A 20,503-nucleotide genomic window follows, 5' to 3' on the forward strand; every position below is an offset into this window, starting at 1 on the left:
GCACAGTTTATAGGGACCAAGGACTGAGTATAGCTCCTGTCGAAGCAAGAGGAAAGATTGCTTCTGCTTTAATGAGTTTCAGATCTGGCCTAGAATTAGGAAAAACTCTCAAGAAAAAAATTCAATCACCACATTTGGGAAAAAATGTAGATGGATTGTATTTACTTTGTGGGTTTTTTACCTTCCATTAAAGATGAGGGAGTGCTTCTAAGAGCTTTGCCCTTGGTTGCTGTGAGCACCCGCAGTGCCTGGGAGGGCTGTAAAAGTGTCCTGGCTCACATCAGTGGATGCAGGGAATGTGTTAGACCACGGAAACTGGAATTTCTGCACCAGGTATGTGACCACATGCTCCCTCCAAGGACGAGACCCTGCTGGAAAGCAGAGCTGGCTGCCAGAGCAGAGGACCCTGCTGCTCCTGGGGCACACAAAGCTGTTACAGCAGCTTCTGTGGAGCTCTGCCAAGGAACCCTTTACACTGGAAAGGTTTCAGTGTCTCAGTTTGAAGGAGATGCTTTGACGATGACTAGGGGAAAAAACAAAGGCCAAGTTCTGTGAAAAAGCAGCAAATAAAAAGCAAAGGCAAATGTGTCCTGGCAGAGATCTAGATTGGAATCATTGTGCTGATGGAATTTGATTCTTTGATGCCTCAGGTCATGTCTTCCTCCTATTTTCAATTTCTAAATCAGCTTGCAAAGAAAAGTGGTTATGATGGGCATTTTTTATGCTACTGCTGGAATAAGGCAATAGCGTTTAGGTTGTCGGTGGATTTTTCTTTTTTTCATCCTTCTTTTTTAATCTTGTTTCCTAAGAAACAAGATTTGTGTGATTGTGGTCTCTGCCTCTGTTTGTACCTAACAATCTTTGCAAGGAGGGCTGTTTCCTACCCAGTCTCAGTGATGGGGAGAAATTCCTTCCAAGTTTATAGAAGCAGTGGCTGAACAAAGGACTGCTGCTGAGACAGTGGCCAGCAACAAGCCTTGAACTTTCCAGCTCCTGGAGAATCCACTTTGGTTGCCATCCAGGCGGAAAGGGAAGGCACAGCTCCTGTGTTTCCCATCCTCTTGCTCACATAACAGCTGCTGAACCACTGCCAGCTGCACTCCAGAGCAGTGAGGAGCAGGGAAGTGCTCTCTGGCTTGCTCTAACACCCCATGCTGAGGGCTTGTGAGGGGCTGGGTCACCCGGGGTAACAACAGGATCCTTGGGAGGCAGCTGGGGACAGGCGAGCTCCAGGACAGCATCCCTGCTCTGGTGGCATGGCATGGATGGGGCACAGCCTGGTGATGCAATTCTGCTGATGGGACTAAAGGTTACAAATGCAGGAGCAGGATTTTAAGGCTGTGGCAGCTAATCCTGCCTGGTTTAGGATTTTCTTTCTGTTCATAACGCTCCTCTCTCCGAGCAGAGCTTCCCTCTCAGCTGCTTTGTCTGAGGGATGTTGTTGTTAGGCAGGACAGGTGAAGAAGGGCTGGAAACACTCTCCGGTCTGTTCAGCATTCCCACAGTGTGCCCTCATGCACTGGTAGAGGATTTAGGTGGTTAGTAGGGATGTCTGAGCAGCATCCCACTCCCCTGGGAGCTGCAGGTAGGGACTGTGCACAGGCTTCTGCCCTTGCACTACAAGTCTCTTCCTTAGCATATAAAATGACATTCTAAGAGCTGTGAGAGCATCACCAAGGACAGGTGAAGGGTTCCCTTGGCTCAATCATTTTGCCACCCTTCCCTCCCAAAACAAATGGCCATTTTGCCGTTGTCATTACCCGCAGCTTGTGGTCTCGCTGTTGTGAAAGCTGCTGTGTCACAGGCATTCCTCCTCTCCATAAGCTTGGGATCTCCTTTCCCTCACGCAGCTTCCCTGTGGTTTCCAGCTGTAAGGCTGATAGGAAGAGAGCAGTAAACTTAGATAATAAACATACATCAGAGAAAAGCACACAGTTCCTGCTGCTTCTCAAAGGGAAATGTCAAGACCCATGTCCACATCGGGAGGAGGATGTGTGGAGGAAATCTCCAGGCTCCCTTTTCCCGAGAAGATTGAAGCAACACGCGCCTGTGCAAAGGGAAAATCCCTCAGCTTGGCTCTGAGCTGGTTCTTTATCAGAAAGGCATTATCTGGGTAATTAGCTCTGCCTGTGAGTACACATCTCTGGCTCTGTCATGCATGTGAGCCCGGAAGGAGCGGTTTTCTGAAGCATCCCTGAGATGCTCCCACTACAGCAGCCACAATTCAGGAGGAAGCCTGGTCCTACCAGCTCACTGTAATTAAAGTGAGGCTTCACAGCCACGTGCCCTCCTCTCTGCTCTTGTGATAATTAAGTGGTTCTGGCCTGTTGCTTTTTGTCCCTGATTGAGTTTGCCAGTGCAGTGGGACAGGTCCTCTCTTTTGACCCAGCCCTGCTTGTGCAGTAGCAGATGCTGGTGCTTCAAAACTAGTATAAGCATATCCTGGTGCTTCTTTCCCAGCAGTAGTGGTGGTTTGCAATCAACTCACCTACGATGCAGTAGCCCCCCATTGCCCCTCAAGCGTCCTTCAAGGAGTTTGGGTGACAGCAGTAGCTCCTGTTCCCTCCATTTCTGTCCCCGAGAGCAAGTCTTGTCTTAGCTATTGCTCCTCTCTGTGCCTTCCTGCTCCCTCCAGCTTCTCCTGGGGAGGACTGTCCTGATGTGAGCGTGGCTGGTGGTGATGGTTCAGTTTCTTAGGCTGAGGCCCTCAAGCAGCAAATTGAGCTGAGCTTTCAGCAGCAAATTGCATCTTCTGTTTTTTCCTTTTTCTAAAGCTCCTTGCCAGAAGGCAGCGAGGACTCAAGATGGGATTGGAGCAAGAGAAGCCTTCTCCTCCTGGGTTGGCAATGGTTGAAAGAGAAATGGATGTACTGATTCCTTTGATTTTTCTCATAAATTTTCATTATGCAGAGATAAAAGTGGGGAGCGTAGGAAGTCCTCCAGGCTTGGTCCTGGCCGTATTTGGAGGTGGCTGTGCACATCTTGGATCCTCTTTCAGCAGACCATGAGTCACTTGGCTGCCTGTATTGGACACAGAGCTGTGCTAAGTCAGAGATAAGCACTTCTGAGTCTGTCTCTCAACACCATCATTTCCAACAGTTGGTTTGGAGCTGTCAGGCAGGATTGAGACACTGCACAGTGTCTCTTGTCAATTACACGGGTGCAAATCCAGAGGATTTCACTGGATCAGTACCAAAAATAACAATCCTTTCAGCGAGCCATGAACCTGTCTGCAGTGGGAGCACTAATGGGAGGTGGGGATGCTTGGACATGTGGTGCCATCATTGCCAGGAAAAGCACTTGGGAAGGAGCTTGCTGAAATGGGTCTGGGGACCTGTTCCTGGTATGTGTGCTGAAAAGAGGTAGTGGGCAGAGACCCTGCCTCTGTGGTATTAATGCAGAATTCCTGGACGTTTGACTGTGTCCTGCAGGACTCCTTGGTTAGTTGGATTTTGTAGGGATCACTCCAGTGTGAATTACATATTGGATGCTTTATTAATAAGAGTAACTGCTTAGGCTAGGGGAAGGAGCGAGTGACCATCCCAGCTTCTGGAAGCACAGACTGTTTTCCTAAGCAAATTGTGCCATGAGCTGTTTTCTCATTAAGTTTTCATCTGCTGGGCCACTCAGGGGCTTTGAGTAGCCCTCCAAAAGGTTATTAATGCACAGAGCAGATGGAAGCACAAAGACTGTTTATTAAATTCAGACTGCCTTTTGCCACTATGCTAATGCCAGCTGCATGGCAGGAAGAATTACCCTGCCCCTTTCCCATGCCTCAGCTGCCTGGGTTCAGTTTCCTAATTATACCCCCTGACAAGACAAAACATAAGATGAAGCAGCCTTGAAGTGGCTCTGACCTGAAGCATGGCCATAACATCATCCAAAACAATGGGTCAGCCAGAGGCACCCACCTCTTCCCTCAAGCTTCTGCCCCAAGTGCAGAAATTGGGCTCCTTTTTCTTTGTCCATTTGAAAATAAATCAAAACCTTTCATGGTGAAAAATGAACAGAACAGATGGTTAGCAGTGCTTTTAGGAAAGCCTGGGTCAGGGTCTGTCTGTTGCAGCCACCACTAACCAGGAGCCTTCTCTGGGCTGAGGAGCAGCCCTGAGCCAGTCCCTGGTGCCCAGCAGACTCCCAGGTCACAGCAATCAGCTCTCTGGCTTATGTTCAGTTTTAACACTGCTTTTTCTTCTTCCTCCAGGCTATGAAAGTCCTCTCCAAAAAGAAGCTCTTGAAGCAGTATGGATTTCCACGTGGGTATCTCACATTTAGAGGTCTGCCTGTTGTCCTCCCTCAGCCCAATCTCTCTGTAGAAACATTGTCTGCAAGGACTTCAGAACTTGACCTCCTATGAAAGCTGCCCATGTAGTTGGGAGCTGGTTAAAATGCAGTGGGTGGTGAGGGGGCAGATACAGCCACAGGGAAATTCAACACACTCAGTAATGAGATTCCTGGCTCTGATTTTTGTGAATCTCTTTGAAGTGGTGACTCTTCCATGTTCACCATTTATGAAGCCTAATTAAGCACTGGAAGTTAAGCAAGGTAGTCCCCCTCCTTTCAGAGTCTCTTCTACCCCTGGGATAGCACCTGGGTCCAGGCTGGGCCGTGGGATGCCCCAGACCCATCTGGGCAGCTGGGAGCAGCTGGTCTGAATGGGACTTGGAGATCTCAGTTCCATGTGGGAGACTGCAATGCTTTGGGATGAGAACAAGGTGATGAGATCTTCCAGAACAGCTGGAGGTATCTGCAGAGGGGCCAGTGGCTGCTCATCCTGTGTGCAGGAATTCCTCACTGTCCTGTCACACTTGCAGGTCGGCCTCCTCCCAGAGGGTCAAAAGCATCCTCCGGAGAGCAGCCCAAACCCATGGCACCCCTGGACAGAGTCTATCAGGAAATAGCCATCCTAAAGAAGCTGGACCACATCAATATCGTTAAGCTGATAGAGGTGAGCTGCTTCTCCACCCTAAGCTATGCTGAAATAAGTCTGGTTGGTATTGCAAAAAGAGGATTTTTCTTCAGCTGCTCCTACTTCAGCCAGAATTGGTTTAAAATAGATGCTGAGAAATTTAGGCTGGTGATTCCAAGCAAAGTCATACTGATTGTGTAGGACAAACTGCACACTCACCCTGGGCTCTGGGCTGGTGCCCAGGAGAAGGCAGCTCACTGTGCTGGTAGAAATAGCAGTAAGCTTTGATCACTGAAACTTGGGGGCAGACAAGCCTGGGAAGGTGCACAAGTGCAAGGCTTTGGTGCCATTTTCATTATTGACTGAGGTCAGGTTAGGACAAGCAGTGCCTTTATTGGTAGGCTGTTTCTCCAAATACAGGCAGAAGCCCAGATTTTTCTGAAGACAGGGAAATCTGTGTCCTTCAAAACCCTACTCTCTGCAGGACTCTCTAAATATTAGCCTAAGCTGTTCTCAGTGCTCTGCAGCTCAGCACAGTGTACTGGGAGTGTTACTTGCTTAAAAATCTTTTTTCCTGCTGTTTTTCACTTTTTTCCTCTTCCCCCTTATTTCTCTGTTATCTCTCAGGTCCTTGATGATCCTGCAGAGGACAACTTGTACATGGGTATGTGAGTCTCATAAGCTAACAGAACCATCTGGGCTTAGGCCTAGTGATGCAAGTGACACGTACCAGGACTCAGGGTCAATACGGGAGGAAACTTGTGCCAACTTCAGCAGACTTATTTTTTTCTGCAAAGTTAAAACGCCTGTAAATGCAGCTGGGATGGAAAGGCCCCGTGCAGTAGGGTAAGGCAACCTTGTGTCAGTACAGCTGTGCACATCTCTTTGCCATGGGGACACTAAAAAGACCTGACAGCTGCTCTGCCCTCCCCTCTCTGGAGTTGATTCCGGTCCCAGAGCCAGGAGGGAAGGGACGGGTGCAGGATGGCTTCCTTGTCCTCCTGCTATGAGACTTCTGTAGGCTGTGGATAGTGGTAGTGACTCCAGAATCGCTCCAGTCCTGTCTGGGGCTGTTCCCTGTTGCCCCTGCAGAGCCACTGACCACCCTGCTGAGCCTCAGCACCTCCTAAGGGAGCAGCACTCCTGCCTTTGGTGGGGAAGCCATGCCTGACTGGGTGTTTATGTAGAGGGCGAGGGAATTCCACTCATTTTGTCTTCCTCTCCTCCAAACCCTGAAAGTGCCAGCCACAACCTAACCCCCATTTGGGTAAAACATTGAGAGACAGGCCTGGGGGGCCCTGAGGTGCCCTCTGAGATAGGCCAGAGGAGGGGCTGACTGACCCTTTTACATCTGTGCTTCCCTGAACTGTTTCCTGATGAAGCAGGTTCAAAGGCTGCTCCTCATGAAATAATTATGGGACACTTTTGAAGCTGCCCTGAAGGAGGACTCTGCCTAGCAAATGAAGCAATTTGCCTTTGAAAGAGCACTTTTCCCTCTGGGCTGAAGCTCCAGTGGCATCTGGCAGCATCTCAAAGTGATGGCACTCGTGGTGGGGAGGGTGCTTGAGGCTGTTGTTTGAAGACCTGAACTCCTGGGGATGGAGGAAAGGGGAGAGATGAAGTAGAAAGCTGCAGAGGGAAAAAAACTGCCAAAGCTAAACCAAGCTCTACCTGTGGAGCAAGAGAACTGTCCCAGCAATAGCAGCAGAACAGGTGGGGTATCTCCTGGTCCCAATGGAGGTTGTGCTGGTCCCTGAGTGATGAGCAGTGGCCATGTCCCTGTTGTCCATATTCCATCACCCCTTTCCTCTCTCTGGGATCCCATGAGTAGTTCAGGCTCAGCATGCTCCTGCCTTTGCAGTTCCCTTGGCAGAAGGAGAAGCTGTGGATGCTCAAGTGTTGCTCAGGACTGAACCTCCTGCAAGTGGGTTTGCTCCCTCCTGCTGCTGACCCAGCTGATGATAGCTGCACCTTTCTCCTTCCCAAAGTGCCCCCCAGTGCAAAGCAGGTCTAGAGGAAGTGCAGTTTGCTCTCTGCCCATGACTGCTGGGATCAGGCACTGCTGTGAACACTTGGCTGTGTGGTCACTGGGAAGGGGTCTGGGATGGGATGTCAGCAAGCTTTGAGGAACCTGCAGAGGTAGAGGGTGGTTGGATAAGGAAATGCTTCCACGAGCTGCAGCTTCTTCCACCTGGAGGGCAAGACGAGCCAATTCAGGCTGCCCTGTTGTGTTTGTACCTTCAGAGGGTCCCACTCCTCTGGTGCTCTGGGGAGAGGATTTGCTCAGATTTTTTGAGAAGTGCAAAAAATCCCCATATAATTCATGGGGAGAGAGCTGTCCTACTCTACATAAAAGCAGATCCTTCTCCTGTTTGCAGAACAGGGCAGAGCAGAAGAACACTTTCCCCCAACGCCCTAATCAGACACACAAACTCATGTGCTCTGCAAACCTCAACTCACACCAGCAAATCCTCTTTAGTCGCTCCCGCCAGGGAGTGTTTGGCTCTGACAGAGCTGTAGCTGTGCTGCTGATTGACACAGCAGAAATGGAGCAGCATGTTCTTACAGCATCTCCTTCACTATCAGCAATTTAGCAGAAATATCACACCAAACACCCTCCCTTGGAGGTACAACAGGGCTCAAATCAACGAGGGCTGACACCCAGAGCAGCAGCACCGTGGCTGATAAATTAGCACCCGCTGTCTCCCTGTATGGAACTGGCGGGGGGAGGATATTTTTCTGTGCTGAAGAGATGAATATTTTCATTTTGCATCCTCTGGTGTCCTTGTCATGGGTGAGGGAAGAGAAATGAGTGGAGATAAATTGATTTTGCAGGTATGGGAATGGATGTGTTTTTGTAGGTGATGAATAACAAACAAGCCTGGGCTGCTCTTCTCATTCATTCATGGTTTATTTCCTTTTCTTGCAGTGTTTGACCTCATGAGGAAAGGGTAAGTAGCCCTCCTGGGATCCCTTCTGTTGAAAGTTTTGGTGTTCATCATCAGCTTCCTGTGTGAAATGGAGGTTTGGTATGTCCAGAGGGGCAAACCCTGTCTGCAGGGGAGGCAAAACCCAGCTGGAGTTGTCTTTGCACTGCTACAGCCTGGAATGATGTGGTGAATAGAAATGTGCTGGGAAGACACATCCTGGTGCCAGACTCTGATCTGGAAAACAAATTTTATGACAATTCCTTATCAGGTGCCTGGAAGAAGAGGTTTGAATAGGAATATTCTGCTGGGTTCCAGCCACATTGTGGCTTCCTCTGACACAAGGGGTGTGTGGTTGCTTCAAGATTTACTTGCCACCTGCTGCCTTATTTTGCCGTCAGCAGTAACCTCTCACGGGAGGCTGTTCTGTTGGCACATTTCTTTTGCATAGTAGAAGAAGGGATATGGTGGTGAGACGTTCCTCACTGGCCTTTGCTACACCTGCACTGATTCTGCAGCTCTGCAGTCCCAGTGAGCTCATGATTGCTGTGTCCAGGATGGAGGAGATACCCAAAGGGGTTATTTTTCTCTCTGGCCCCATGAACAAGCTGCCAGCTCCAGTGGGTTGCTGGCAAGAGGCTCCCCAGTCTCCCTGGTGATCAGGCTGATGCCTGTCTTGTAGCTGGGGGAGGTCCTGTAAACAGCTGAGGCCACGGAACCTGTGGCTCATCCAAGTGCAGCCTGGCTGCCTCTGGCAGGAGGCAATTAGACTCCATTAGTGACTCTGCCAGCCCTCACATTATTTCTGTCAGCACTCACACTTTCCCCCTGGTTTCAGCAACAGAAAAATGTGCATAAAAGAGGGAGGGAAGGCAGTGGCAGGAAAATGCAAGTGGGAGATGAAGGTCATCAATCAGATGGGCAGCAAGGGAGAAGAGGGAAATGCTGCAGGAAGGATTTGCTGCTGGGTGCTGAGGGGAAGAATCACAGAGCCTGCTTTTGGCAATGGGGCTGTTCTCTGCCAGGGTTTGGCTTGCCAGGATGATGTCTCAGGAGCACTCACTCGTCCAGTCAGTGGACGTATGTCCAAATGCAAAGCCAAGCTGCCAAGCACAGGCAGGATTAGCCCCCAGGGCAACAAAGTCCTTAGCCCCAGCCATTCATCCACAGGGGAACAGGAGATTCTGACTAGCTCTTACAGCCTCTTTGCCCTCAGCTTTCAGCAGGCACAGGCAGAAGAGAGGCTTTTAGAGGAGACTGTGCATCCCTCAGCAGTGGTGGCATTCAAAGGAAAGGAGAGGAGAAGCTGACCAGGTAACCTTGGCTGTTCAGGGCTGAATGGCTGAGCTCTGGTGGTGGCTGAACCCTGAGCAGCTAAATAGGCTTTCAAAGCAGTTTAGCACAATGCACTGAAAATATTTCCATTTAACCTTTGAGCTAGTGGTTCATGTCTAGACTCTGCCTCAGTGTAGACCAGCTGCACAATGATATTGCACCAGGACTGAGCCCCAGCTCCCAGCTGGCAGGACATCCAGTGCACAGCAACAGGCACTGGCCCCGCTGCTGCCTGGGATCTCATGGGAATGCTGGTGCTCACAGCCATCAGCAGCTTTAGCAGGAAACCAAAGGCCAGGTCCAGCTTTGTTCTTCTCCCATTAGGACTGTCAGTGAATAGTGTTTGTCTTATTTTGTGCAGACATCAGCAGTTAATCCTGATGATTATGAGGGCTCTGTGGCTCGTGCTGGCTCAGGGACTATGCAATACCACCCATCACTAGCCAGGCTCAGTAACCAAAGCATCACCACGTCCAGAAAGGATGGACACGCCTCCATCCTGTGTCACAGCACCCAGAGCCTTTCGGGAGCCTGGCCCTCAGTGCTGGGCCGTGGTGATGGAGAACATACTCCTGCAGCAAGGGGTGCTGCTGCCATGCTGCAGAGCACTGAGCTGCTGTCCCTCTTCCCCACAGGCCTGTCATGGAGGTGCCCAGTGAGCAGCCCTTCAGCGAGGAGCAGGCTCGGCTCTACTTCCGAGACATCGTGCTGGGCATCGAGTACTGTGAGTACCCCAGCACTGGCAGTGCTTTGCAGAGGCTGTGCCTCAGCCCCTGCACAGCTGGGGAGGGGCATCTCGACACTGGGGGGGTGTTGGATGAGCCAGAGGTCCCCTTGGATTGCCTGTGATGGGGTTGCTGTTGAGGTGGCCCCACTCAGCTCGGGTTTACCCAGTAAGTGTCACAGAACCCTTAGAAAGGACATTAGGGAAATAGTGCCTCTCTTTTTTTCTTCCATTTCTTTTTGGAGACTGTCCTTGAAGGCAATAGCAGAGCCAGGAAGTGAGTGTTTGCAGTCTCATGGACTGAGTCAGTCAAGGAACAAATTCCTGTCTCCAGCTTTGCAGGGCAAGCACTGGCCATGGCAGAGCTACTGAGCAGCACGGGGGGGGTGTCTGTCCTTGTGGATTTGCAGAATCCATCTGAATGGCTCCCTGTCACTCAGGGCTGTGGGTGATGAGAGTCCAGCACTGCTGTGCCCTCCCAGCGAGGTGGTGGATCAAGTGTGTTCCCAGGCTCTGCCCAGACTCCAGAGCAGGGTTCCTCTTTGTAGCCTGTTTGAATATCATCACCTTTTTTGGTGACACCTTGTCCCCATGTGGCTGAGGCCAGATTCACTGCTGAGTGGCTGTTCTGCAGAGTATGGGGAGGTCACAATAGGTCTGTGAATGACAGCAGGGATTTTTCTGACCCCATTGTCATTGACATGTCCCTGCTGGCATGAACCTGGCAGGGGTGAGCAAAGAGGGGTCCCTGAGTTAAAGACACCAGGTGGAATGGTCTTAACTGAAAGCAGTTACTGTTTCTGTACCTCAGCTGCTGGTGAGCTGAGCTTGGCTCTGTGCCTGTTTGGTCCTGGTGTCCTCCTTGCAAACAGCCTCTGTGAGTTTGGTGCTCTCACCACTGACTGCTTCCTCTGCACACTGATACACTCAAGAATTGCCTGTGGTGAATTTGGGGAGAAAGAGGCAGCACAGCTTTTGCAGAGGCCATTCCCACCTTGCAGGTGGGATTGTTTTCCAGAGGAGACAGCAGTATGTAGATAAGGGGATCCTGTTTTTACCTTGTGTTTCAATTGCCAGACAGCTTTTGATTAGATCCATTAACAGTAGCTCATAAAGCAGCTCCTAAGTCTCTTGGGTTGGATGGGCTCTTGTGGATTAATAACTAGACAATCAGGAAAGTTGGAATTCAGCTTTCACAACAGAGAAAAGTCACTAGTACAGTTAAACAGGAATCCATAATGTGGGCTGGGTTGTTCAGTGTATTCCTAAATGACCAGAAAAAGAGTAGAGGACAGTAAGAGAGTTTGATGATGGCACTGAGTTATTCAGGACAGTCGTTGTTAGAAGTGACTGGGAAGACTGGCAGGAAAATGCCATGAGAGCAAGTGATGGCATGATAAAATGACAGACAAAAATTCGTGTTGCTGACTGCAGGGTAATGCATGAGGGGAAGAAACAACACTGAAAATATGTGCAATGTGATGGGCTCTAAACTATCTCTTCTCACTCGGGCATTATTCTGGATAGTTCTCTTGAAAATGCCAGCCCATTACTTAGTGACATGTAACAAGGGTAACAAGATTTGGGGAGTTATTTGGAATGAAAGAAAGAAGAAAGTAGAAAATGTTCTTATGCAGTTATTTGGATCTCTAAGAGCTCTTAGGTACAGACAAGGAGTATCCTGAGTATTATGTGCAACTTGGCTCAGCCTGTTGTAGAAACAGCTCCCTAGAACTGAGGCCCAAGAGGGATGATCAGGATGGTCCTGGCATATCTTATGTACAGAGATATGACCAAAGCTCTTAAGACTGGAAAATTATCTTGGGGAGGGGTGCTATGGCAGAGGCTTGTAAAATCCTATGTATCAGGGAAGTGCTGGACAGGAAATTAGTGTTTTTTCTCTAAAAACACAGTAACCGAGGGATAGCAAACAAAATAATGAGGTAGCCAGTTTAAACCAGAAGGAATCACTCACCTGGCTTCAACCACTGAGAGAGAACAAGTCTCTGAGCATGATGAGCCTTGCTGAGGCACAGGAACATGGTTTGCAGGGTCTCAGTCCCTCTCCACATTGAAATGCAGCACCACCTCGTTTTTTGTCTAAAACCAGCAGGGAATAAAATCAGTCTTTGCAAGTCTGACAGTCCAGAAGCTTCCAGGTGCTGTCAAAATTAGTCAGGTCACCCCAGAAAGTTGGTAGAAGTGAATATATGAATGGGAATCTCAAGACTGTCTTTGAGTAGAGCTTGAAGGGTGAAGATGCAGCTTTTTATATTCCCATTAGCATTCAGACTGCAGCAGAACCTCTGTGCCTCAGCTGGGAGATCCAAGCTCTGCTGTGCTGGATGCTGCTGCAGGAACAGTTCCTGCTCAGAGGAAATTTTGAGTTTACTAGATAGAAAAAGAAAACAAACCAACAACCCAGCGAAGTGTGTGTAGTCTTAAGCAGAGGGAGTGAAATTCAGCTATAAATTACAGGATGCCCAAGCACTTCCAGCAACAGGAACAATAGGATGCTTTATTTTGGGCCATTGAGTAACCACTTATTTTATTAGCAAATGAAAGTTAAAAACTGTGTTCTCTCTGAACTGCTGGGTAAATGCATTGCAATTATTATATAATTAAGAGGAAAAGTGCTCCGTTTGTGAATGCTGAAGGAAAAGTGTTGCCAGGCAATCCAGAGATTGCAAGGTAATTTTAATGTAAGCATCCATAATTGTTGTGTAATTTGGGAGGCTCGATAACCATGCAGCTGCTTGAAGCTCGCAGTCATCACAGCAGCAAATGCATCATTGCTGGTTGGATTTTATTAGAAGTTGCAAGCTGGATTCCTGTTGGAGCCTGAAAGGCGTTAGTGGTGAGCAGGAAGGGGCTGCAGGAGCCAAGGTGGTGGGAGATGTGGGCTGACCTCTTAAATCACTGGTGGTGGCACGTGGTCCGTGACCACTGTGTGTCTGTGGGGACTGGACTCACTGGTCCACATGGAGTTTGCCTGGGGTGGAGGCCTCCTGCAAGAGGGCTGGCTGTGGGGGAAGTTTGGAGGGAGGAAGTGGTCCAGGTGATGAGAGCTGGGTGGGAAGCCTGGCTTAGGCAGGGTGGGAGGCAGGGACAGTGCCCTGGAGAGAGCCAGGAGCTCCCTGATCCAGGCAGTGGCACGGTGCTGTCACCTGCTTTTGGCTGGGTTTCTGGGTTTAGTGTGTTTAGTGCCAGGAGTGCACTGTGATACAAGCACAGTCCCAGCCTTGTTCACTGAGCAGGGAAGAAACAGGTTCAAGGGCTGAGAGTCAGGGAGATCTGCCCATGGTTGAGTCTCCCTTCCTCTGGCCCCTGCAGTGCTGGGAATATATTTTGAGTTCAGGCATGGTGATACTACTGATTCATGTGCTCTGTTTTAGTGCACCTGTCTTAGACCTGGGCTCTGTGGTGTGGGCTGTGCCAGCAGTTGTTGAAGCACATGCAAACTTCTATTTGGTTCCTGGTGAAATGGGCCCTGCAAAGGAAAGTGATTTTGCTCCCACTTTCAAGGCTTCCCCAGTACTGCTGGCCCTGCACACCCCCTCAGGAACTGGGGAGGCAGGCTGGCCTCTGTGTGTGTAAGTACCACTGGAGTGGTAATTCCAGAGTGTGCTCGAGTGCTTTGGATGAGAAAGTTTGCTGGATTATTTGAGTCATTAACTAAAGTATGTGCTTAAGCATCTCTGTGAATTAGGGATATGTGCAATTGCCTCCCTTTCCACTTGTAACTCCTCTCTAGTAGTGCTTGGCTGGGCTTATTTAAACTTCAGTCTCCCTTGTAGTACAGCAAACTTTGCTTTCCTAGAGATGCTCAGCAGAAATGGGTGTGCAGTCATCATGCTTCATCAAAAGACATGAGAGATATGCCAGGCAGGTCTCCCAGTTTGATTTTAGGACTGGGACACGAGTATCTTCATTTAGTAAGAGCCTGAGTAAGGAATAAGAATAAGCAGATGAAAGAGCTGTCTAAGCAGGAGCCTGGCTGTGACACAGGCCAGGAGCAGACACTCAGTGCAAAACACTGTGTGACCCAGGGGAAAACCCTGCTGACTGGTACAGTCCAGGTGAAGCCCCGTGACTGTCCCTGCTGCTGTGGAGCTGCAAGCTCAGTATTCGAGTCACGAGAAGCTAAAACAGTTTCTGTCAGTGTGGCTGAAGAAGAAAAAACCTTATTTCCTGCATTCTCTGTAAAAGTCCACAATTGCCCTCTCACAGTTTTGGTCTCTGCTCTGCAGAGGAAGGCTCACCTCCTCTGAGCTATGGGGTTGAAGGGAGGGTAATGACATGCAGCTAAAGCCATTGGGAAATTACCTTTCCAGCAGCAGCTCTCTGCAGTGAGAACTGCAGTGACCCAGGGCCCTGCATGCTGAGCCTGGAGCCTTAGCAAAGGGTCTGGCTTTTCAAAGCTGGCTTTTCTGACATAAGACTTAATCTACTTGGTCATCAATATGTGAGTAAAATTTCCATTATCTTAAAAGGAAATTTAAGCAAATTAAACCAACAACTGAGCCAACACAGGTTTGTGTCTTCTGAAGAATATCTATTACAGGGTAAGTCCAGGGTGGGTGCACTAAAGCATCAGGGGTGCAGATGGTTTGTTTGATCTGGTCTGGCTCTTGGCAGGAGTGAGTTCCTCAGGTTGGTGTGGGTCAGCAGAGCTGTGGTGGAGCTGCTGCATGCTCTACCGTGATTCCCAGCAAGCTGCTTGCTCCCATGTGGGAAATGGGGATCTACCTCTTCTCTGCTCCTGCCTCTTGCCTGTACAAGTTTGGAGCTACTCAGAGCATGTTTGAGGAGCTTCACATGCAGCTGCAAGGCTCTGGGTGTTATAAATGACACCACCAGGAGAAGAGAGGCTGGCTTGTGTTTTATCACTTGCAGACAAGCTCTCCTTAGCTGATAAAAACCAAACAAAAAACCCTTTCATGAGCTGCAAGTGTTGCTGATACTAATCGATAAGGACTTTGTACAAGAGTGAGAGTAATTAGCTGATGGAGCAGATCAGAGAGATGTGCTGGAGCCTCTCAAGAAAGATCAGGCAGTTTGGTTTTTGTTGTTGTTTGATGCAGTTCTGTGCCTGTGCTCGGGGTTGGCAGCAGCCCCTGCACAGCCTGTGCAGGTTGTTGTGTCAGTTCCTGCTGCTTGTTTGTACCCTGCTCCCCTCGTTCCCTGTGCTCCCTCGGACACGGGCGTGTGTGTGCAGCCATGGCAGGGAGCTCTGCATGTCCCCTGCCACTGGTGATCAGGCTGTGCTCGTGGGGGCTGGAGGACAGGTGCACAAGGACAGCCTCTGACAAGCTTACCTCTCTCTCCTCCTGCTGCAGTACCCACACTGCACCTTCTGCCAGGAGCTCAGTGCTCAGCCGGGTGCTGAAGATGGAGCACAGAGGGAAGCTGAGCTACTCCAAAGGGCTGGGGGGTGCTGAGGGTGTGGGACCTCCTTGCAAAACCTGGGCTTAAGCAACTTATCCAAGTGGCAGAGGCTTTGTGGGTGCAGCAAGAGAGCAGCAAAACAGTGGAGAGAGCTGACAGCACAGCTGGGATCCTCCCCCTGCCCCTGAGTGAGCTGAGCAGGGGATAAGGGTGTTCCCCTTGCACAGCCCACAACACCCCTGTCCTCCAGCCCTGCCTCAGCAGAACACTGTGGATGAGTAGCAGTCTTGAGCTCTGGATGGTGGCGCAGCAGTTTCCTTGGGAGGGTGTTAAATCATTTCTTTGCTACAGGGGTGATGTGAGCCTAATACTAAGCAGACTCTGCAGTAGCACCATATGGATTGCTTTTGCCCTTGAATGGGAATAGGATTCTGGTTTTAATCAAGCAGAATTCAGCACTGGCTTCAGTAAATAGCAGGATGTGTCAGTGCATTGCAAAGTTTTATAAGTATAATTTTTAAATGAGCTTTCAGCAAGTTTGTGTTAACCTCCTGGAGCTCCAAGGTTTCCAGAGGGGAATGCAGTGAAAAGCACCTTTTCCAAAAGAACTAAGGAACAATATCTCTTTCTAGCACTTCTATCTCTGCCCCCTCTGGGTCTTCACTCCCTTCTAGTGGATTTGTTGGCAGACAGTTCCCAGGCACTTGCCTCTGAGTGAAAGGGAAAGCCTGTTTATTCCTGGAGTAGCCTGTGGGATCTGGAATTGAGGAGTGTTTGTGAAACAGCTGTTTTGTCCCACCGAGGGCAGGTGAGGGACTGAGCAGAAAGGAATGATGTGCTCAGCAGGGCTTTGCTGAGGAGCAGTGATGGAGCAGGGAGGCAGTGGCAGAACTGTGGAGACCCAGATAGGAGTGTACAGATAGGAGCCAGCTGGCCCAGCAGCAAAAAGGTGGATTTTCCCCAAAATCTACCCTTTTCTCCACCCCCATCTACTGGACCACAGCTGGCTGTTGTTACCAACTCAGTTCAAACACATTGTAGTGAAGAAACAAACAAACAAAAAGCCCTAAAAAGCCAGACTTTCAGGGAGACCTTTTATTTTAGGCAGTTGTTTCATATGGGCTTGAATTTGAACACCCAAGTGCAGGTTTGTGCCAGCTGCAGTAGGTGCAGCGTGCCTGCTACAGCTCTGTCTGAAATCAAGAGGGACAGAGGCAGATGGTCCTTTCCTGAGGATTGCTCATACCCTGAGAGCTCTGAATCCTCCTTTGAGGTTGCATCTCCACAGCATCAGCCTTCAGCAGGCTGTTGTTAGGCAATAGTGCTCCATGCCCAAGTTCAGGAGGCAGACCAGACTTTCAGGCATCATTCCCTTGTTTCTGAGCACCCTGGAGCTCTAGGGCTTGACCAAGATAACTTCAGATATCCCTGGTCAGGCTTTCTAACACAAGTTGTGATAAGATGTAGTACACAGGCACTCACCTGCCCTGCCTGCTTTGTTCATGGGGTGGCTGTGAGGATTAACAAACAAGTATTTCTAACACATTTGAGATCTTTGCCCGGGTGATGCTCTAGGAATGCATGGGATTGTTATCCAGATGCAAATAGGCCTGAAATAGTGTTACCTTTCCACTGAAGAATGGGTCTAATAAAACCAAATTTAACAGAGCGCTGCATGGTCAGACTTTGTCCTAAGGGCTCTGTGATATCTTAGGTGGTTTCGTTTTCATTATGAAGAAATACCAATCGATGCTCTGTATCAGGTCTGTCAGCACAGGAAGTTCAGGCTGTTGTGGAGCCCAGGGAAGTCATTCTGGTGAGCTGCTGACCCCTGCTTTAAGAGCAAAACCCTTTCCAGGTAAAAGCAACATGTGGAGCCATTTTGTCAGTTTGCCAAAGCAGCTTCAGCAAAGTGCTCCACTTGGGCAGCTCAGCATCGATTTTAACCTGGGGAGGGGTGCAGACAAGTGCATTTGCATGGGAATTGTGTTTTTCAGCTGTTGGTGTGGCCTTGTGCATGGTCTGGGAGGGCAGCACCAATGGGATGGTCCTTCCCAAGGCTTCCTGCATCCAGCAGCCACGTCCCCGTGGCTGGACTGGGTCTGAGGGCAGTCTCTGCCTGCTTTGTGACTTTTCTGTGCTGTCACAAGCAAAAAACCCAGAGCCTTGCTCTTTGAGCAGGACACAGAGCAGCTGGAAGTTCTCTCAAAGGCATGGATTCAGCTTAGGGGCCCCAGTTGCCCATGAAGGGAGCTAAGGGAAGGTCTTCAGTTGGTCTAAAGGAAGAATAATCCCCAGACTCTCATGGAGCATGTTTAAGTGCAGCAATGCAGATCATTATTTTGGTTATGTTTGTTTAAAGTACATTTAGGAGTTTTATTTATATGTTGAAAGTGTTTTTCCTTCTCTGCCGAGCCTGATGCAGCCCTGCTCCTCTTTGTGACACGATGTGTCCTTAATTCCAAGGACAGGACAAGTGTTTTGTTTCTGGGACCTCTTATCCTGGCTTCTAGTGAACTAATGCTAATGACAGTGCCTTTCCTACCCGCTGCTCTTAAATCTACAGAGGGTGAAGCTTGCTCTCAAGTGCTTCAGGATGGTGAAATGAGAGGGTTAATTTATGCTGGTGATTGTGTTAGACTGACTGTGGCTGTCCCCTACTCCCCTTGGGGTGGGTCCTGTGCTCCTTGTCCCTTCTGTACAGTCATTAACAGTCTGGAGGGTGTCAGTGGTGGTAGGCTTTTCTATCCCAGATGCTCAGCTCTCCCTCTGGAGTTCTGCAGGGACAACACCATCGTTTCTCCGTGGGCTGTGCTGGAAGTGCAGGTCATGCTGGTTTAACCAGCACCTTTCCCCCAAGACAGCTTGGTCCCTGGGCTCCTTTGGCAGCACATGGCAGTGATGTGTGTCACTGCAGGCACATCCAGGCAGCCTTTGGCCAGTCCTGCTGAGTTAATTGATCCCTGCCTTTCTCCCTGCAATGTGTATCTGCAAGAGGTCTGGACTGGCAGCAGAAGCTGGTGGGTTGGGAAGTTTTTCCAAGTTTAGTTGTGTTGGTGTCCTGCAGGTGAGCAGTCCTGCTTCCTTCCTGCAGCTCCCAAACAAGCCAGCTTTTAGTGTGTTGCCCACAAGCAGACTTGGGAATGCTTTTGGGGGAATATTGTACTCTGTACTGTGCTGAACTGTACTGGTGGTGAGGCACAGCACAGGGGAGGATAAGCCTGTACATTTTGAAGCCCAAAGCCAATTTTGGAAAACTGTGCAGGGGAGGATGCCCACAGCAACTGGCTGGGACTTTGAGGTGTGTTTCTTTGGAGCAGAGCAGGGATTTCAGGTTGCCTTCTTCAGGTTAGCAGCTCCATGCCAAATCATGTCGTGACAGATGTGAGCACTTGCTCTTTCAGTTTTTGTGGCTGTGATGTTCATTTATAGCAGCTGCTGTTCAGTGCACATCCCCATCCCCTGTCCTTCTCCCCTCATGGCCCTTGCTTCTGCACAAGGCAGTTGGACAGGGAAGGGGATTTGCAGATAGCAGGAATCCTTTCAGCCAGCTGGCAGGAGACTTTGGTTGCTGTCACTCACAGCAGCATGGTGGGACACTGCTCCCAGCACCACCGCCCCAGACCTGCCCAGCCACCTCCCCTCTGCATCTGTCCCCTTCCCATCCCAGTCTGTTATTATTTTAAATGGATGCCAGGTGTTCAAAAGCACCTGGGATGTGACATTCCAGAGGCCAGGCTCACTCCTGGGGTCCTCAGCCCTGCAGGCACTTGTGCTGAGTTTCTCCTCTGAGCACCTGAGTCAGACTGTCACTGTCCCCAGTGCACGTGGATGTTCTCATCTGGAAACTCAAATATTCATTGGCCAAATGAGCCATTTTGGCTTTGATTTTTGCAAAGGATGTGTTTCTAATTTCTTTGTTTCTGACAAAGAACAGTCCCAGCAGTCAGCAGTGTCCAGACCTGCTGGAGATCAGCAGAGATGGGCACTGAGGAAACACAGGGCAGCTGGAAAACTGCCCACGGTGTTCCTCGACTTCAATTAGATGATGCAGAGGCAGGGAATGTGTTTTACAAAATACACGGTTGTATGATAGAGAAAAAGGTTTGTGGTTTTTTTACTTTCCTATAAGGAAGAAATAATAAAAAGCCTGGAGTGCCTGCTCACCTTAATTTTCACAGACCAAGCTCCAGGGATGTATTCATGTGGTCTGTGTTTGTTTTGGGGTTTTTTTTAGAGGCTTTGGGAATTTTAGCCCTGTGGTACCAGGCATGGCACCAGACACCTGCCTGAAAGGCAGCTCATCATCTCGTGAAGGAAAACTTCACTTCCCCCTCACTCTTATTTGCTCTCCCTATATTACCATAATGAAATGTCAGCTTGCCACCAGCTCTGCTGCTGAGCAGATGTCTCCTCCTAACTACTGTTGTTGTAGGGTTTCAGTGTTTATCCTGACTGTCTAGGCAGGCTGTTACAGCATTAACTGCCTCCCATTACAGCCTGGCCACGCAGTTGCTGCACATCTGGAAGAAGATCTAAGTACTGGTGCTCTCCAGCAAGTTTTTGTCTGCTGGATCTCCAGAGCAGCTCTTGAATGTGCCAAGGACAGCATCCCCCAATAGTGCTTTAAACTGAGGAGAGGGCCTTGCAGAAAAAAATACCTGCAAATGTGACTTCCCCTCCCCAAGCGTGGCCTGCTGGAAAGCTGGCTTGAAAAGAGCAGAAAGTTAAACGAAGTTTGTCCATTCTTGATCCTAAAGCACAAACTGGGGAGCTCCATTGGGCAGGCTGCCTCTGTGGCAGTGTGTTGGTCAGGTTTGTAAAGCAGGAAAGGGTTAGACCAGCATTTTCCTCCACCCAGTGTGTATTTCCTTGGAGATATGAAAAGTGCTCATGGGGGGGTATAAAAACAAACATGCTCTGTTTGCAAGAAGGAAATGTGAAAACAGTGGTTGGAGCTGGGGAGGAGTGAGGCCAGGGGGTCCTGGTCCTCTGGGGAGGGCAGGATTAGAGGATTTCCTCTTCCTCCTTCAGTGAAGTCCTCCTGGGTTTTCTACAGTTCTTCTTTTGGGGTCATTTCATGTTCTGAAAGTTGATGGGTTTTTTATTTTTAAAGTTCTCCAAGTTCCTGAGAAATCAGCCACTTTCCTACAGCTCCCTGCCTCACTCCGTGGCCTGGAAATGTCTCTCAACTGCAATATTGCACAAGAGGGGTGGTTT

At 49.5% G+C, this 20,503-nt stretch overlaps 1 protein-coding gene across 1 annotated transcript in view; it reads left to right on the forward strand.

The window, feature by feature from the left end:
• Nucleotides 1-20,503, forward strand: part of CAMKK1 (calcium/calmodulin dependent protein kinase kinase 1) — a gene marked incomplete at both ends in the record, with an annotated part of 50,864 nt that overhangs the window by 13,770 nt on the left and 16,591 nt on the right. The window contains 5 exons of the mRNA XM_082294469.1: nucleotides 4,205-4,256; nucleotides 4,815-4,948; nucleotides 5,537-5,573; nucleotides 7,839-7,860; nucleotides 9,807-9,895. Of these exons, the coding sequence (XP_082150595.1) occupies nucleotides 4,205-4,256; nucleotides 4,815-4,948; nucleotides 5,537-5,573; nucleotides 7,839-7,860; nucleotides 9,807-9,895 (334 nt within the window). The remainder of the gene's footprint in view (nucleotides 1-4,204; nucleotides 4,257-4,814; nucleotides 4,949-5,536; nucleotides 5,574-7,838; nucleotides 7,861-9,806; nucleotides 9,896-20,503) is intronic.

This window comes from Coloeus monedula, assembly GCF_965178545.1.
Source record: "Coloeus monedula genome assembly, chromosome: 20".
Classification (NCBI taxonomy): Eukaryota; Metazoa; Chordata; class Aves; order Passeriformes; family Corvidae; genus Coloeus; species Coloeus monedula.